Raw genomic sequence first — 20418 nt, 5'->3', positions numbered from 1 at the left:
TGTTCACTTCTTGAATAGAAGGAACTGAATAGATAAATAAACAAATTTTAATTCAAAAGCAAGTCAGTGTCCATTACATGAAAGAAGCTGTCGCCAGGAATCTGCGACAAAAACCAGACATCAATGAAAAATCTGGGGAAATTTAGTCACAACACCTTTCACCTTGTGGCTATAGGCCCTAGTAGCCATTCACAGCTGAGACAACTCAACTGATTAAACTGCCATGGTAGCAATATTGAATAATTAGGATATCGCTGCTTTCAAGTAATTTGATATCATCCAGTTTTGGAGAAATGAATCACACAGATGATACACACTTACACACGCACACACACAAAAAAGTATACAGTAATAATTTTGATGATTATTCATAATTTCGTATATGAATATATAGTAATAATATGAGGAGTGTTCGCAAAAAAAAAAGGTGCTGTCATTTTGATTGGTAGAATCATTTACAAGCTACTAAAGGTACAGAAAGTAATGAAAACATACGAGATATCTTTTTATCTCTGAATATTTCGCTTGTTGTGAAACAAGAGGGGCATCACTGGTAAGCTGGTAAGGATAAGTTGCGCCTATTTTGCTTTATCACATTATGTTCAAAGATGGTGCTTTTAAAATAAACATAAAATCTGGATTATACATAGATAAGATTAACATGAATATGATCAAGTAACAAGCAAGGCAATATGCAGTCAATATCTGTGTGTGGAGCATTTAAATTGTCACAGAGCAGCATAGATTGTCAAAACTTTAATCTCCGGCGTATTTGAGAGGGTTTGTTGTTGTTGTTGCTGCTGTTGATGATGTTGTTGTTCTTGTTCTTGTTATCTAAATGATACCAGTTGTGTCACACGTCCATCTCATTTCATGAAATGCATTAATAAGAAATGAAAAAAAAAGTTGATATGTAAAAGTTAAAAGTCAATTCAATCAACACTTGATATAAAATTGTAATTTGAATATCAACGGAAACTAAAAGACTGTGACTGTGTGGGGTATATATTCAAAACACTCAAATATTTGAGTTCATGGACAACAATTGCTATTGATATATACTGAGAGACTGTGAGAGAGAACGAGGGCATGCAAAGAAGAAAGAACAATCTTTTGAAAAGGACACAAAAACCCAAAGAGAAATGTGGATTGAGTGAAAGTATATTCAGCAACATTTATAGAAGAACACATAGGAGAAAGTTTCAGGGAAATCGCACAATCGATGAAGATGAATTCTTTAAAGTGTTGATGTTGGAACCAACGGATGAGGACGCTACTTGACTTTATGACATGTGTGGACAACAATATAAAGAAAATATAAAGGAAATTAAACATGCTTTGATTTTTCTTTTGTAATGAAAGAAACACTTGACTATCCGCTTTTAGAAAGCAAGGGCCCGGCATAATTGCTACCATTAGCATGTCAGTATCAATAATAAATTTGATGGAATGTGTAATTTTCATTTTTTTAATATTGTTGTCCACACATGACGTCATGAACTCTAGTAGTCTCCTCATCCAGCGCGGTTCCAAAACCAAAATCTTTTAAAGATACTCTCTAAAGATACTCTCCCTGTCGTCAGAAATTGTTTCAGCGCCATCTGTGGGATCATTTCGAAACCGTCTAACGGTTGATCACAGTGGCTAGTATTTTCGTCAAATTTTCTATGTGCTTGTAAATATCTGTAAATAAATTGTATTATAATGTAAATAGCACCAGTCTGCAAGAATCTTCAGTCTATTGAAGGAGGCAGACTTAATCAGAAGAAGAAGAAGAAGAAGAAAAAAAAATCGAGTGAAAATATTCACTCTTAAAAGAGTGAATACAAAAAAAGAGTGAATTTAGAGTGAAATTGGAGTGAATTTTGAGTGAAAATGTTCATTTTTACTCATTTTGGAGTGACCATAGGGATCACTCGAAGATTTTGGAGTGATCCCTGACGTCACTCTAAATCGACTCTTTTTTTTTTTTGTATTCACTCTTTTAGGAGTGAATATTTTCACTCGATTTTTTTTTTAGAGAGTAATCACTTTTGCATCGATTGGCGGATTTTCCTTAAACTTTCACTGATGTGTTCTACTAATATTGCTGCTTTCATTAAATCCACATCGTTCTTTTAGCTTCCTTTAGATAGAGAAATATAAAAATGTATACATCCAAAGATATGAGGAGAATGGAACAGGTGGATGCCACTGACCGGAAAGACGTTGAATAAAAGGTCACGGATGAGTTACACGGACAGGAAAGAAAAGAGATAGGGCCTATAGAGATGGATGCGTGAACGTACGAGATACCACGATGAGACTGAGCGAATCATCACAGACGAGATAGATCAGACAGCAGTGGCGGATCCAGATGGGGCACAACCGGCGCACACCCCCCCCCCCCCTTATTCGTCCTTAAAAACGAAAGAAATAAAACGAAGAAAATGAAATAAAACCTGGAAGTGGCACCAGAAATATTAGTTCCGCCCCCCCTCAGAATTCCTCGATCCGCCCCTGCATAGCTACAGAAAATAATATACTGTTATATTGGAATGTATTTAGGACTGGGAAAGATAAGGCTAATATTATGTCAAATATTCTAGACATCATAGGCATCACTGGCAAAAACAAAACAAAACAAAACAAAACTACTTTTCACGGCGAGAAATCTTGATCCAGAAAATAATACACCATTCAAATGAGGCTAGACACTGAAAACGATGCTTACCAAACGGAGACGTTTCAGCATAACGGGAGAGATCGAGTAACATACGTAATTAAAATCGGATTTTATACATAGGTAACTTTTGCGAAATTGAAATATATTTATTAACACTTTATTCAATTTTACTTTTTGCGGCAAGAAATCTCGATCCACAAAATAATACGTGTGTACCATTCAATTTCAAATGAGGGCTACGCTAGACAAAAGCAATGCTTATTCCTCAGCATAATGGGAGAGATCGAGAAACATAGGCCTACATTATTGATAATGATATCGGATTTTATAACTTATGCAAAAAAAAAAAAAAAAATCAAAAGTTTGCGATGCGCGTAATTTAGCGGGAGAGGCAGCCATAATTTTGTACAGTGAAAATAAAAGCAGCGCGACGATGATCTAATGTTGACAAAGCAAGAAATCAGTCTGTCGCCACCTAACCCGCGTTTCCATCAGAGGCCGATACTTTTTGTATTCGAGCGAGGGTCGCGAACAAAGGTACATCACTACGTCCACGTTGTCAATGCTATCAAAGATTCAGTGGACGATCTTTGGTACCGATCTTTGCATCATCTTTGTAAACATTGAATAATGGTAACTGTAGCCTGAACATAAAGATAGTGGAGACTGTTGCAATTTGTTGTCAAAGAAAGCGATCTCTTCAGTCAAAAGTGGAACGGAAAAGGAGATCCGTAATCAGAATGATCCAGGACGTATTAGCATTCGTTGTCCTTTTCTTTCGGCTAGTTTTTGCCTACATAAAGGCCGTGATTCGTCTTTTCGTCGCGCCGTCCAGGGTTCCTATCCGAGGCAAGGTGGTTGTTTTAACAGGCAGTGCCTCGGGCCTTGGCCGGGAGATAGCCGTACGTCTCGCCGCAGAAGGGGCGAGGCTGGTACTATGGGACATCAACGAGTTAGGTGGGTGTACCCTGTTGCTGTTTACCGTAATTAGACTGTACTGTGATTAACGTATTATCTACGGATTGGGTGATTCTACTTGGTTCGTGTCCATCACTTATTAGGTCAAATTTAGCTGTTTTAAGATGACGTCGAACTCTTTAACGTTATAGTCTAGTCAAGTGTCCAGTTTAAATATAAGTTAAAGCCCAATTAACCCACGGGGGGGGGGGGGGGCATATTGTGCCCCCCTACCGTATTTTCATTTGCCACTCCTAGAGTCCTACATTTTAGTTTCAAACAAATTTGGTGACTTTTCGGAAAATCTCATTGCGAACATTTTGATATGTAATTTAGCTATGTCCGATATTGCTGGTTACCATGGCAACCGTAAACTGACAATTAACCATGGTTGTCAGATTTGCCATGATTTTCTGTTCCAATAATCAGTTAACAGTACCGTACGGTATATAGTAATGGATGAAATAAGGGTTTCTTGACTGTACGAATTTGCTGAAGGACCAAAATGTGAAGCATGGTTGTGAATTACGCTGAAATGGTCTTCTTATTCTTTCCTTTATTTTTTATATTTACAGACATCAAGATCTGTGGTATATATAGTAGATTGCTTCTACACTAGGCATCAAACAATACCCGGCGGTACTGTATAATTATGAAAGAAATAATAAAAAAAAACAGCATTTTCCAAAAACTACCCTTTTATTTTGTGTTATCTAGCACACTAGCTTTGCTTGTGATATCACATGTTTATCAAATTATCAATCTGCAAACTCAAAATTTTAATATTTTGGAAATATGACATGTGATACCATTATGTAGGCCTATTAGTATCCATTCCAAGCAATACATCATAGGCAGGGCTGCCAACTCTCACTCATTGAGCGTGAGACTCGCGCAATTTAACCAATTTTGACTGTCTCACTCTGATAAACGAAATCTCACGCTAAACCGTAAAACGGGGTGAATAGGGACAAATTTAAAGTTCTAATGATTGTATTTTTTTTCATGCAGCCCAGAGACTCAATCTTATGTGGGGATTTTATGTCCACCTAAAATACCTTTAATTTGGTATTGTGAAAGAAAATAAATATTTGGGGGAAAAGTATGTTTTTTGATAAAATGATGCTGTCCCTGTTGACCCCAAATTTGGGGTCAACAGGGACAACACTAATTTTGATCCAAAAAAGCTGTTTGGAGGCATTTTTTTAAAAATCCATCCCATGAATTGGATTAAGGGAACAACTACAGAGTTTAAAAGTGATATACAAACATTTAAAAGCAATCTATTCCATTGTTAAATCAATCTTTAACAAAAATTTCAACAGCCCAACAAAATGAGCTGATATAAAAAAATGTGACCCGTCAGGTCAAAGGTTAAGATTGAAAAGTAAGTCAAAACTTTACTAATCCACTGAACTGCACTCAAATATTAACCCACTTCTTGTTCAAGTGGCAAATCATGATGTACAATCTCATTCATACACTCTAAATTCAGTGTAACTTGACTCTTATGATGTCGGGGATATTTTTGGAGTTCTTCCAGCAATTATAAGCTGGCACCTATAGTATGGGTCTGACCCAAACAGATGTGTTATTGGCATTAAAACATGCAGAAGACAGAGAAAAGGGTCATGAAATACAAGTGGAAAAGTCCTAGCCTGTCTTAGGCAGTCAAAAAAATTCCCAAGAGGGTGGGTGGGGCCGGGGTTCCCAGACCCTTCCTCCCCAAGTTAGGGTTAAGACAGCAAAGTTCACTCTCATCTATCATACAAAAGTGAAGCCACATATCCAAAGATCTTATTGCTCTCTTATCAAGAGATTTAGAATAAGAATTCACACTTTTGGGAATAGCTGGACATAACAAACATTTCAGAGCAATTTATGACATTATAATAGTTAATCATACAGAAATTTAAAGGGCCAATCAAACGACACCATGGTGTCCCTATTCACCCCAGTCTAACTGATTTTTTGCCCAAGAGAAGAAAAAATGTGCTGTCACAAATTCCTGTTGAAATAATTATTTCAAATTTAAAGGTGTGTTGTAGGACCTAATAGGCTAGATTCATGAACCTTTTTTAGCGAATTTCATTAATCAGTGGCCACAGGAGCAGAAAAGTTTTGACCGGCCTGATTTTTTTGTGATTTTTTGAAAACTTTTTATTTGGACCTCCAGTACCCTTTAAAAAATTTTTTCACATCAGGAGGACCACTTTCTGGACACTGTTGGATGGTCCTTCCATCCTGTGATAAAAATAAGAAAAAAAGTTCAAGCAAATTTGAAACATGCACATTTAAAAAACTTTTCTCGGTTTTGTCCCTATTCACCTCGCTGTCCCTTTTCACCCCGTTTTACGGAACCCCCAAAATGGAATGTACATGACTACAAAAATAAATGTATCTCTAAATTCTCTGATATTCCGAATATCGATATGCCCAAGCCCAAAATTTCGAGATTTTCCTGCGCGGGTGTAAAGCTTAACCAATGATAATCATTTTCGGTTCGCGCGCAAAGACGATCGAGCTATTAGTATTGGATTACGATTGGTTTCTACCTATACCACGTGAGCGTAACTTGTACTTTTGGCAAATTACAGTACATGTATGGCTATGACGTGTGCTTTACATTGCTTTACATACACTGACTGTGTACGTAGTACGTACGTACGGCCGCACAGCAGGCCACCAGGCGCTAGCCAGGAGGTCGCTCCGCTCCCTCGCAATGTCTCACGCCAAACTCTCACTCAAGGTTGGCAGCCCTGTTATAGGTTTCATATTCTTTTACGTAGTAATGAATAGTGCCCCCACATGTTGACCTTGAGAAATTTCAACTATCACAAACACAGAGATTCCAACCCCAAGCACCTCCTGATCTGGAGATTCTCCCGCCCGAAACCCCTAACAAACGGGAGACTCCAAGTTGATGTGTGCGAAGCGCGAAGTTTCTAGGGTTTTAGATGTTCTCTGGTGCTATCTAAGGCTTATTTGCATACGATAGCAATAAGTAAGAAATCCTTTCCACCGGGAGACACAGAGCCAGGGCGGGAGAAATCAAATCTCAAACGGGAGAACGGGAGATTTTGCGAAAATGGGCTTTCGGCGGGAGATCTCCTGTCGAAAACGGGAGGGTTGGAGTCTCTGCAAACAGTGAAGGTTGAATTACTTATCCTTTGTGGTAAATTATATGAAAATAATTGATAAAAAATAAAATTATACTGGGGATAAAGAAATAAAAAGAAAAAAAACATGATTTTTGCATATTTCCTAGATGTATTTCTTTATATTTTGGTAAATAGCGCCCTCAGTACATGACCTTGAGACATTTCAAATGTTGGGTCACGTACATACCTGTAGAGTATGAGTTGCTCTACTCATGTGCCAAGGGTCATTCCATGGGGTTGGGTCTTCTCTAGATTTTCATGTTGTGTAGGGAATAAAAGTCATATTCTGCAAAATTTATCAAATAATTGTCCAGGGTTTGCAGTTATTCTTGGAGAGAAATGTGTGAAGAATTATTTGATGAAAAAAAAACAAACCTGTGTACAAATGTATTTTGTCTATGACTGTTTCACTAATGATGTCCCATGGTTTTTTGTGGTTTATGTTGTGACATAAATATATGCCATTTTCATGGCAATGTAAAACAGGAATATACAACCTTTCAGCATTATGCCTATCATAATTAAGAGAGGCAAGGTGACTTCTACAAAGACTATAAGGCACATAAACATTTGTAACAAAATAAGAACACCAGAGCATCTTCAAGCAACCTCATACCTATGTTACAAACGATGTCCATGGCAATTTTTGTTGTAACATAGGTATAGCATGGTTTTACATACACTTCCAATCATAATATGATTAGAAACTTTATTTCTATAATGAGATTTATATTTCAGGAGTATTCTTATCCAAAAATTAGCATCAAAATCCTCCAAATAAACGAGAAAATACGGAACATATCACTGTACTTCAGTGCGATGTCCGGCCTCTTCGTGTAACGTAGGTAAGGAAAGATGCGTCTCGCGATAAAAAGAAGAGCTACTAACTTCAGCAATCGTATTCATGTCACTGGCAGTCCTCCCCCAATGGCAGAAAAACTACTCACAGCCAATATACACCTACCTGGACAGCACAAGATCTGTTTTTCTGCCGTTGTCCATGTAACGTAGGTACAGGAGTTTTAATGTTTCTGATGTCAATTGGTAAGCTTTTACGCTATTTTACGAAAATAATAACATTTGTCATATTCTGTAACTCTATTAGAGGAAAAAAAACGACATCTAAACCTCTGAACTGGCCAAAAATACTGTGGACGATGATACTGTAGTCCCACATACTGAGATATTTGTTACAGGTTCATGTTCATAATTTTGATTGCCAAATTTTCCGTCCATGCCGGTCTCTGCAAAAGGAGCATATATTCCTCTCTTAGAAAACCATACAAAAGTATATCAGTGTATCTTCACTGCAATATTAAATTGTTTTACCTCCCGATTATTGCGAATTTTTGGACCCTTTTGTCATTAGGTATCTACCAAGGTAGACGTGCTAGAGTTAGTATTAATCACTATATACTAGTTGGAAAACGTAGATGTCCAGACTGCATCTGAACTAGAGAAATAGAGTTTGCCTTATTTTGCTGGTGATATTGAGGGAACTAGGAGCTGTGAAATTCTTTCTCTTTAACAGATTTACTTCGAAAATGTCAGTGTTTTCCTTCCAAGATTTCACTGACCTGTTAGATGCTCTGATGAAGTTGTTAACATTTCACAAGGATTCACCATTTCCATTCCATGTTCACCCACTGTGAAGTCTCAAAGCTAAAATGCCAGTGTCCTATTCAGTTTGGGTGGGTAGTGGGTAGGAAAGGCTTCAATAAAATTATGAACCCCAATCAAACTTGGACTATTATTGCTCTACACTATCATTCAAAAAGAGGGCGACAATTTCGATGGGGGATGAATATAAAATAGGGCCTAGTATTATTTTGGGAGTCTATTAAGGACCATAACCGTAAACGTAACCCTGACCCTAGCCCTAACCTTAGCTAGGACACTGGGGGCAGCGACCTGCCCTTCCTACAGTGTAGCTTGCATCTGAAAACAAGTTTTTAGCATAGAGTATGAAAATGATATTTTCCTATGTTTTACATGCTATATTATTAATATTTACATCATTTTAAGCATAACCCATTTTTTTTTTTCAATTTTGGTGGGAGGTACACATGGAACTCTAGCTAATGGGTATGCCAAGAGGTAGAAATGTAAGCAAAATTGTTAAAATTATTTAATTTCATTCATAAACACACAGATACATCAACAGGAATATATAGTCAACCCCGACAAAAATTTTCTTTTAATTTTTTTATTCTATTTCTCTTTACACCTCTTGTTCAGTTTTTTGATGAATCTGCCATGGCTCCTCCTCTACCACCGCTACGTGTTAAACTACATGAAAGAGTGAAAAGGACACATCCACAGCACTCCACAAACAGAGAGGAAGCCAACAAAGCAACACCCAAGAAGAGCGAATGTAACAAACTAGACAAGAAGAAAACTGCACAGAGGGAAAATGGACAGAAGAAAAACAAAAATCGAGGGCTAAATGGACATTGGACAAAAGAGCAGAAATTAATTTCAAACAAAGAACATGGAAAAGACAAGAAGACTTGTCTGATTTCTCTTTATTAGTTTTGTTAGTTAGTTGCCAACTAGTTGATGATGTTGTTAGTGTATATTAGGTCAAATTGTGTAAAGCTTCACTTTCTTCTTCTTCTTCTGATTAAGTCTGCCTTCTTTCATATCAGAGTTACAAAGAATTAAAGTCTGTGTAACATAGGTATTGTTCCACAGGTGTGCAGTAGATATAATTCCAAAGAACTGTTACAATAGTGTTATTTGTGGGAACATACATAAAGTCTATATGTGTAGGTTTTAACATCTCACACCACAATAAAGGAAATCAGTTGATATGTCGTAGTGTACCTATGTTACAAAGACATACTGTCCGTGTAACATAGGTAGTACACCGTGGGCGAGGTTGTTGTCTGAAAACCCCTGATTATAACAATAAAATCATGTTTTCACTTGAATACCCATACAAATCACTTGCTTCAATTGTGGTGCTTGTAAGAATATTGTCATTGTATCACTCTTGATGAAAAAGTTAAACCTTTGATTGAAATTGTTAATGGTTTGTAGAAAAAAACATGTTAATAAAAGTGGCTTGCAGTTGACATCAGAACATACAATCTTACTAATAATGATCTCATGCGCCTGTTACATAACATGTTGATGTGCTATGGACGAAAAAACGTGGATGTGTTCATTGTTATCATTTCAGAACACAAAATGATGAAGGATGTCAACAAATGAAGTCCGTGTAACATAGGTATTTTGCCATACCTGTTTACCCATGCTGACTGAAAGTGTGCGAAGTAATAAACAGATTTCTAGTGGAATATGTTGAAGAATGGGAGTAACAAATCAGGGGGAAAAAGGAAATTTCAATTTACCCAACTTGAATTTTCAACTTGTATGTCACAATTTCAGTCCCAACCCCATGGAATTGCCCCCAAATATGAAGGTCATACATCGAAAGAAGTTAATTAAAGGGGGGCACAACCCCCCCCCCCCCCCCCCCCCCCCAGGCCTGCAAGGGGTCAAAATACAATACGGTAGCTTGGGCTTTTAGGGTTAAAGGTTCCTATTCTGAGTCTTACTCCTAGTGCATGCATTCGTGTACAATGTAGTGGAGTAGTTCTACAGAGAATTCTGAGTATATTCTATACCATGTCAGAAACGAACAGCTGTCGGTCAAGTTTGAAGAGTTCCCAGAACCTCAATGTAGATCACAGTACTGTCGTTTGGTGTGGTTCATGAAACAGTTTTTCATCGAATTAACAATCTCTTGAACATCCCCTGCAAAAAGAAAAGAAAAATAGTATGCATGCAGCCATCTTCAATGTGCATGTGCACTACCATCTAATTAACAAGAATAATTTAAAAACCAAAGCAACCCAATGTGTTACAGTCATGTGGTAAGCCAAAGTTCAGGAACCTTCCTGAACATAATGTACACCAAGTCAGCTATAAAAAAAAGAAAACAAAAGAAGATATATACTTTCATGTTGTAACAGTACATGAATGGAAATCACAGAAAATGAAATGTTGCATTAAAAAAAAAAAAAAAGTTTCCATTTTTTCTGATGTGTACAGTCTTAGCAAAGACATCTTTGGTTTTAAATTGTAGCCTACAATGTCAATGATTTGACATCATATCAAAGTTTTCTTTGACATTTAAAAAGCAACACTGCTGAGCCACTTGTAGGATTTGGACTGAGCACACAACCACCATAGTGTCATTCTCATTGAAACTGAACACTCACAGCATTTGTGCCAATAGCTGAACAAAAGCACCGAATGAGGTATGGTGTAGTTTTGATTGAGGTGGGGCTTATAGGCTGCCCAATGTTTTGTGACATGATAAGAAACTGATAAGCCCGTAATAATTCTGAAAAGGAATTAAACATTTTTTGATGAAAATTGGTTTTGAAGTGGCTGATTACAGATAAAACAAAGAGATGGTAATAAAAGGTGGGACCACTTTGTTTTACGTTTTGTTTTGAAGTACACATCCATTTAAAAACTGTTTTTCATCAAATAAACTTTGCATTTCTCTTCCGATTTCATAGCATTTTTTTAAGTAGTTTCTAATTATCTTGCAAAATGTTAAAATATAAATCCCCAATCAAACAAAGCTAGGGATATCATCCCTTTATTACAGGGAATAACAGATGGTTGACTAATCACCATACATACATCACCCATTAATGCAAACTACTCGTACTTTCAAGAGCTCTTGAACCAGGAAAATTGCTGAATTATGTTTGTGCAGTAATTTTCCAGAACATTGAAGTATCAAAAAAATTGTGAAAAAATAATGAGTCACCAGTTTTATTCAATTGCAAAATTCATCATACAATTGCATTCTATACAAGTTCCAAAGTCTGAGAGTGTTGTGGATTTCATGAATCATGATAATTGTGTTTTCAACCCACTGTGATATCAACATTTTGAACGGTTGACTGCACTTCATTGCAGCCAATTTTCTCAAACGATGCTTATCTGGCAACTGTTGTGGCAGATTAAAGGAAATAATAGTGGGGTATATCATGGGAAAGAGTGGGGGTTTCCATGTTACCAGAATTTAGAAAATCATCGATCACAATGCAAATAAAATATTCAAGGAACTACAATTGTATGTCTACCTGATTGTGCAATTTTTGTGGGCAAACTAACAACAGCACCCTTATCATTCAATCAAAGGTTTAACATCAGTGATGGACAGGTACAGGTATTGAAACAGAAGCAAACACAGCTTTCCCACAAGCACAGAGTACTGTAAAGTAACCAATGAAACTAACAGGCTCAATATCTGGTCTAGTTGGCCATGAAATGATGATTATTTCTGCACACTTCCCTGTGGTCTTTTGTGAGGTGTCCTGGAGTACTTACTTATCAAAAATTGATTCAATGGTATTCATAGAGTGGAATTGTCCACGTGTAAACTTTTAAAAAGCACTTCAACCTCGATCGATTACATACATAGTTTTTTAGTCTCTCGTAAATTAACTGTGGATACAACTGAACTGCGTGCACACATCACTTTCTCTTATCATTTCTGTTCTCCCTCCACCCTCTCTCGATGTGTTTATGTTCTCCCCTCGTGACAGAAAGTAAAAGATGATCATTCTTTATTTGTGCTATTCTGTCATGACCCCGCAATTTTGAATTGCTAGAGTATTCTTAGAAAGTCTGCTCATTGCCATCGTAAAGATAGTTCAAGTGTACATACATGCTATTGATCTAAAGTGTGGTATATGGTTCAAGTGTACATACATTAAAAATAAAATTCTATTGATCATACAAAGTGTGGTTAAAGGACTCTTCACAGCCAAAGAAGGATGTGTTCCTGAATGCTTTTGCAAGCGCAGTTTCTTTTCAAGCATTACTTTTGTCACATTGACAAAGCATAGTGATTGCATGTTCATGTATTCCTGTTATGGCTGCAACTTGCATCTTTTAAAGAGGAAATCCATTTACATAACAAAAGTATAACAATGTATGGTGTGCCCCTTGCCACAACATTGTGCACCAGATCGTACAGTATGTTCGCTACAACAGGTACGTTTCATACAGTATTAATTCAACCTTTCATTCAATGCTGAAGGTGTGATAAAGTTTATTTGATCAATTATTACTTTTTTTTTCCAAGGGAAATTATGAGAATTTATATGCTATATCTCAAATGGATGAATTATGAAGAGGTAGAGAACATTAATTAATCCCTTCATTTTACATAAAAATATGCATAAAGGGATTGTAACAAAGTGTTTTGACAACATTTAAACTTTAAAAGCTCCTTATTTGTCCAATTTTGATGAAACTTTCACATCTCTCTGTTTATGATGTCATTAGGCAATATGAAATGAGTCAGTTACTGAACACATGTGAGTGTGGAAGCAAATGAGCAATGATTTACAAACGTTCCTGTGAGCATAGGGCAATTTAAACTCTTTTTATTCAAGGTCAGTGAAATGAATGGGCACTTTGCTGTACCCTTGAAGCCCACGGTTAGTCCTACATGTTTGTGTCTACTCTGAAAACATCATTGAAGTTTTACGCTGATCTGCTGTCCTAAACTTTTGTCCAACAGGCAACAAGGAGACGGCCGAACTGATCGAAACAGCCACACCGGGGGCTGACGTCTCCCTCTACACAGTGGACGTTACGAACAGTGACCTGGTCAAAGCATCGGCATTGAGGTACATCAGTGAGGTAGTATCTGGAAGCTACAAGAATACAAATTTACCTATCTCGTTCCCTATCTGATAATCTATTCTGAAGATGCACCTGTAGATGGTCTTTGCTGTCAGGCTAAAACTCTGATGCAGCGAGACTATCATCTTTGCTATTAAGCGATACGTGTGATGCGGCAAAACTATTAACAGCGGATGCACGCAAAGCATAACACTTTTCATAGTCTTGTGGTACCGGGTATCAGATGTACCACTTTGATAGCAAAGCGAAAGGCTCGTCGCATCAGAAGTTAAAGCGTTACAGCAAAGACAGATATCTGCTGCATTCTCTTCCTATATAGGTTAGTCTCTCCCTAGCCTCACTGAAGTGTGACGACATTCAACGTTAGCAATGTCAGTGATTTGGCATTTGATGTGTTGTATTCTATTAATAGTAATGTCTGTCCTTCACAAAAAACAAACAAACATGTTTATTGCATCATTATCGCAGTGAAGAACAGAAGGCATATTTCTGTTGTAACCTTCTGATTTTAATACTGACTGAAATGTTTTTGAGTTGTGTCTAATATAATTTGAAGCTGGGTTCCTGGCCTAGTTTACAGGCACACCCTTGTCGGTCATATAAAGGAGTCTGTGTGCCAAAAAGCCTACATATTCACCATAGGCCCTGACCTATAGGACGTGTACTGTTAGTACAGTGTAGCTGCCCCCAAAAAGGGAGCAGCTACATTAGCTCACAGAGTATGATGCAATTGGCACCCTTACGACCAACAGGGGTTTGTGCTGCATAACTAGCGTTCACCTACACCTTTTTAAAAGCCATTGTGTCCTCGAATGATTTTAATGGGCACACATTTATCACATCTTTATTTTAAATTGGCAACTCAAAATTGTATTTTTCCATATTAGAGAAAGATTAGAGAGAACTAATGAAATTCATTAAGGTACAAAGTAACACACAGAAGAAGAATACTTTGTAAAAAGTTCAGTTTAAGGTAGAAATATTAACTTTGGTATTCTTAGATATGTTGCAGTTTAAGGATCATACATTTCTCAATAAAGAGGCTTCTGATGATGTGCATTGGAAATAAAAGTAAAATGAATAAATAAAAAAACTTGAAAATGTTTTACACTTCCATTTGAAACAGCAGTATAAAGCAAAAATATTCTAAGAGGAGGCAGCACAAAACCACAAAAATTTGGTTTCTGGGAGTTGAAATGGATAAATTATTACTGTGTCATGTTTATGACTACTCCTCTGATACAGAGTACAAAATACAATTTGTATGTACTGTAAGCATGATTAAAGCCATACAGTAGGATTGTTGATTAAAACCTTATGGCCTACTGTGGGGGTAGTTGTTTGTCAGAAGCTGGAACGCAATTTTAGATACTATGGTATTATGTGGTTATTTTGGCAGACCATATGATACGCTTGACCGACAATTTCAAGGTTCAAATTTGATTGTATGGCATTCCGAGGACTGGGTGTGCACTGTAATGATATTATTATTCCTCTTGCCTTCAGGAAGAGATTAGCCAAGTGCTTTTTTTTTCATAATATGCTAGAGAAATGAAAATAACCTGTTTGCTGAATTCTTGTAACATTTTCTTCACAACGTGATCCATGTGTGATATCACAAATTGAATACCGGTAGATTGTTTAATTTTACTCAAACTTTCACTGATAATTCAACTGATATTGCTGTATATATATTCACTCAGTCGAATTTGATTCCCCTTTAACTGCTGTGAGTCATCACAGCAGTTTCACATTTGGGCGGAGGCACCACGTCACCCGCCTGGAACTCTGTGGGTGTATTTTAAGAGTTGAAAAAGAAATTCCATATTAGGTTGATCTTCTCTCCACATGCATGAGAACATTGGTATGTTTTCCTCGTTGGTGTAGTGTGTCATGCAATATTTGTCTGCTTCAGGGTGGAGGAGTGCAAGAATTGCTTTCTCTCAATGACATTCTTTCGAGTGCAGGGGTCGCACTTAACTTTTTTTTTAACTAGCCAGGCGGACTCCTTAGAATCAATTTTGACACTGAAGCAATATTTTGGCTAGCCAGACGGACTAGTAACTTCAGAATTTTACGATTTTTGGCTAGTCCGACGTGATTTTGGGTGGCCAATGGCCAGCGGACCATTGCCAATTTCGAACCCTGACTTTGTGTGACAGATTTGTACAAGTAATAGAAATAAAGCAGGAAATATTTATTCTGTAAATTGTGGTAAATGTTGCAGCTGAAGTGTGATTACAATAATTGATGATAGAAGGGGTGAATAATGATAATGATATACACTGTAGCAGTAAGATTCATCCCAAATTTTCCCATTGTTTATGACTATTGTAATAGTATTCAAGACTTTATTTACCATTAATACAGTTTTTCCATTTCCTGCCTAGATTGATGTATGGTGTTATTATCACTGTCCTTTTTAGCGTAATTATCATTGTTGTGATTTATTTTATAATTTATACAATGTATTAACCAAGTCTGCAGACTTCATCATCACCATTGCCATAAAGGGTCTATCAACCTTATTATGATTGTTTTCATCATTCAAATTTTTCTGGATAGGGTACAGACAGAGGTGGGTGAGGTGTACAGTAGGCTACATGTTGTTGTTGTTTTTTGTGTGTTTGTTTGTTTTGTTTTGTTTTGTTTTGTTTTTTTCATTCAGAGAATACAGTGGACTCCCATTATAATGAAGTCCTTTGGACCAGCAGTTTTCATTTTGTTAAAACCAAACAGTAAAGTACACAAGGAGGTGAAATACTTGATGATTTTCAGACCTGAATTTGTACTTCACTGTCACAAGAATTTCATTTACACAATGTATTGTATAACAGGAGTACTGTATTGCCTTGATAGGGTACAGTGCACTTTTTTTCATCGTTCATACAGTGGACTCCTGTAATAAAGTTCAAAGTGCATGGGACAGGCAATTTTCTTTCAGTATATCGAAATTTAATTATGACCAAACAGTATGGAAGTATACAATTAGAGGTACACATGTACATGCAGGATGATTTTCAGACCTGACTTTTTACTTCATTTTATTGAGAATTTTGTTAGAACTGTGTTTGTTTGCAATGGGAGTACACTGTACTGGTCTTGACAGGGTGCATATTGAGGTGGGCAAGGTGATCATGTTTTTTTTTTTTTTTCATCATTCATACTTTGGATTCCTGTCCTTGGGACCATCAGATTTCTTTTTTTTTTAATTGAAATTTTGTTATAGAACCAAACAATTAAGTGATTTTAGGACCTGAATTTTTACTTTGTCGTATCCAAAATGTTGTTATCCATACCCGTGTTCATTATAAGGGGAGTGCACTGTATAGGTTTGATACCTGGCACAGATTGAGGTGGGTAAGGTGTACATGTTTTTACTTCAAGGGTATTCTGGAATTGATCAGTATCATTATGAATTAATGAGAGATTAGCATGATAGGGGTGTGTTTGTGAAAATGCTGGCATCTCATGTATTGTTAATGTGCTTTAATACAAGTGTATGCTTCTTGTGTAGTGAGTAGCATGCATTTGCTGATTTTGTGGTCAGTTACAGTGTGTAGGAAGTAGCTCCATAGATAAAACACTGATTTATTTACTTTCCAGGGGTTAGTCTTAAATAATTCCCATTACCTTGTCATTAACCCCTTCACTTAATAACTTTGGTTGTTTGTTTGCTTGTTTGTTTTGTAACAATGTAATGAATATACTTGACATATTATTGTCACATTTTTATGTATGCATGTCTTTATATTAAGTGAAAATAAATGAAATAAAAAGCATTTTCTATCCTTCATATTTGGTTTGATAGGGTGCAGATTGAGGTTGGCGAGGTGTACATGTTGGTCAACAATGCTGGAGTTCTGGTTGGGGAGTCTCTTCTTGCTCTGAAGGAAGAAGACATCAGGCGCACCATCAACATCAATCTTGTCTCGGCATTCTGGGTGAGCTCGCAAGAAATCTTTCAAGATACGGTCACCTTTGGTTAAATCAACCTCGCATAAGTTGAATAATCACCTATGTCAAGTTCTTTCCAAGTCCTCTTCATAAAATATATTAATTTTAATCCCTCATACAATTGTAAGTCGAATTTTCTCAGAAAGTCTTCAGTCAAAATACATTTGGCTTACAATATAGGCAAGGTTGACTGTGTTTGTCATTTGAAATCCAGCAAATTGCCTGTGGAAGATACATTGTATATTCCACAGGGGCATTTTGATATTATGAAGTGTTCTGTTTGACAAATTCGTTGGACAAACCTGTTCTCAGCCAGTCAGATGCAAGGATTTTAGTAGCAAATAACAGTTTGTCGGGGGGGGGGGGGGAAATGCTTCATGAAAATGTTCCTTCTAGATCTCAACCTGGCTGTGAAAAAAAAAAATGGAAATCATAATATTTTGCACACACACAAAAAAAAAATGTGGCATTTTGACAAGAGTTACTAGGCAGATGTGCCAAGAGCCACCCAGAACATTGCCAGGAAAATTGCAGACTGGTGTTTGGTCATTTTCCAACTTCGATAATTGTGAAGCTTGTGACATGTCATGTAATGTTTTTGCGATGAGATGGTAGAAAAATTTGTCATGTGATGTCCACAAGTGATCTCTCAAATGTGTGGCTAGCTATCCTGGCTGTTGTTACACCATTGTAGCAGTAGGGTCACTAGAATGGGCAGCTGATCGCCTACTACACATTCCACGTTAGGGTGGCAAAAACTCATATTATTTTGAACAAGCCCAAGTGCAAAGTGTCAGCAAGGGTTTCATCTTTCGTTCATGATGGTATACTGTTACATGAAAGACTCATGGATTTTTTTATGTCTTGAAGTGTTTAGCAAAATTACAACCCTGGAGTTTAATTGAATAGAGATCTACATTTAAATATTATCTGGAAATCTGATGGCATATGGCAGTAAATAAGTACGACTATTCAGTCCAGAATTCTTTTTGAAGTCACAGTTTGCAAGGTCTTTTCGTTGAAATTATTTCCTAACTTTGTTCATTCATTCAATTCTGTCTACTGTCCTCAATGATTGGAATGCTTTAAATGTTTCCATTTTATTTTTAGAATACAAAAATGTACTACATTGTACATGTATTCTCATTTTGGCTTTGAAACTACCATAGTTTCCTCTCTCACTATCTGCTGTCGTTATCCTGAATCAGATTACTAGTCGTAATTGCAGTCATGACCTTTTGATGGCAGATCCATTAACTTTATTCAACTGATTATGAGATAGTCAGGGACTGTGGAATTGGGATGGGAAGAGGCAGCTGCCACACACTTCAGGGCAAAAAAAAAAACCCAAAACAAAACAACAACAACAACAACAACAACAACAACAACAACAACAACAACAACAACAACAACAGCAAGAAAAACAATATTTGATACCAAATGAGGAAACCCATTATTTCCCAAGAGTCACACCAGAGCTGCTAGAAGTCTCCCTGATGCTTTAGGAGTCTCTCTGAAAATGTCAAAATCTGTTATGTTTGAATAAGAGAATTTAATAAAATCTCCCTGATGTTGGAATTATTTTTGCCCATTGAAATGCATGTAACACACAGTAATTTCCCTGATTGGTGTGTGGAATCTTCCTGATTTGGATGTGGGAATGTTAGCAGACCTGGGTCACACCCATTGACCCAACGAGGAACCCCCCTCCCCCCAACACACACACAAATGCACATTACAGAATGTTCCATAGCCTGTGGTAGTTTTCTGGCTGGTTTTAACTTCAAGATAAGAAAATTAGGTGTCTTCATACATAGCCTCTATCCTAATGCTCACTATACAGACCTTAAGGGCCTTTTTACCTGCCATGTTGGAGGCAGACTGCGGCCATATTGTGACCACATGCTCAACTGGTGGCCAGAATGCGATGCACCGCCTTGCGGACTACTGCGCCTCAAAGTTTGGAATCCTGGGATTGGATGAGGCTTTAGAGTCCGAGCTTAGATCCGTCTATCAGAAGACGGGTATACAGCAAACTCTTGTCTGCCCCCACTTTCTTAACACCGGCATGATACACTCAATCAAGCAGAGGTAAGTGGTAAAGCACCATATTGCAGACATTCTGTACAATCATGGCGCATAATACACAAAAGTGTGCAATAAGTTTCTCAACAACAGTAAAATGAATGTATGTGTGAGTCAGCACCAGATTTCAGATATTTTCAACATTAAACACCGTCATGATACGCTCAATCAAGCAGAGGTAAGTGTTAAAGTACCATATTGCAGACATTCTATACAATGGCACAATACACTAAACACCGCAGCATGATACACTCAATCAAGCAGAGTACGTATTACTAGTTAAACCACCATATTGCAGACATTCCATACAATGGCATAATACACTGAACACCCGCATGATACACTCAATCAAGCAGAGGTATACAAAGCGCCATATTGCAGACATTCTATACAATGGCATAATACACTAAACACCCGCATGATACACTCATCAAGCATGCGGAGGTATGTGTTAAAGCGCCATATTGCAGACATTCTTCTCGATAGCATGATATGCACTTAGTGTGTGCAACTGTAGAAGTTTTTCAACAATGATATTAAATACAGTAAAATGAATGTGTTTGTTATTTAGCACCAGGTTTCAAATACATGTATTCTCAAAACTAATATGATACACTATAAAGTGTACAAAGGGTTTTTAATAATTTGTATACCAGACTGTAAAGGTTTATTAATGATGGGATTATACAGTCAAATGAGCAAGTGCTTGTGTTTTAGCACTGGGTTGCAGACATTCTCACAACAGCACAATACACCTAAAGTATGAGTTACCGGTATGAGTTTCAGGACCAGATTGTACACGTTTTTCCATGATGGGAGTATACATTCAAATGACATAAAGTCTTGCGTTTGGCACCAATTTGCAGACATACTTCACATTAACATGATACACCAACATAATAGGTATTG

At 37.1% G+C, this 20418-nt stretch overlaps 1 protein-coding gene across 1 annotated transcript; it reads left to right on the top strand.

Moving 5' to 3' along the window:
* Window positions 1–3405: 3405 nt before the first annotated feature.
* LOC139745428 (retinol dehydrogenase 10-B-like) lies at window positions 3406–19519 on the top strand. The gene is made up of 4 exons (XM_071655818.1): window positions 3406–3622; window positions 13343–13451; window positions 17279–17411; window positions 19268–19519. Exons 1-4 carry the CDS (start codon window positions 3406–3408, stop codon window positions 19517–19519), a joined length of 711 nt encoding a protein of 236 aa, XP_071511919.1.
* Window positions 19520–20418: the final 899 nt, after the last annotated feature.

This window comes from Diadema antillarum, unplaced genomic scaffold (assembly GCF_040938485.1).
Source record: "Diadema antillarum isolate AM-2024a unplaced genomic scaffold, OU_Dant_1.0 seq00001265_RagTag, whole genome shotgun sequence".
In the NCBI taxonomy this organism is placed as follows: domain Eukaryota; kingdom Metazoa; phylum Echinodermata; class Echinoidea; order Diadematoida; family Diadematidae; genus Diadema; species Diadema antillarum.
Note: the sequence above shows the minus strand (reverse complement) of the source record. Positions and strands in the feature narration are given on the sequence as shown.

Coding starts and splice junctions, on each gene's coding strand:
- LOC139745428 (XM_071655818.1), top strand. CDS start 3,406: ATGATCCAGGACGTATTAGCATTCGTTGTCCTTTTCTTTCGGCTAGTT. Junction 13,452..17,278: donor GTCAAAGCATCGGCATTGAG/GTACATCAGTGA, acceptor TTGGTTTGATAG/GGTGCAGATTGAGGTTGGCG. Junction 17,412..19,267: donor ATCTTGTCTCGGCATTCTGG/GTGAGCTCGCAA, acceptor CTCACTATACAG/ACCTTAAGGGCCTTTTTACC.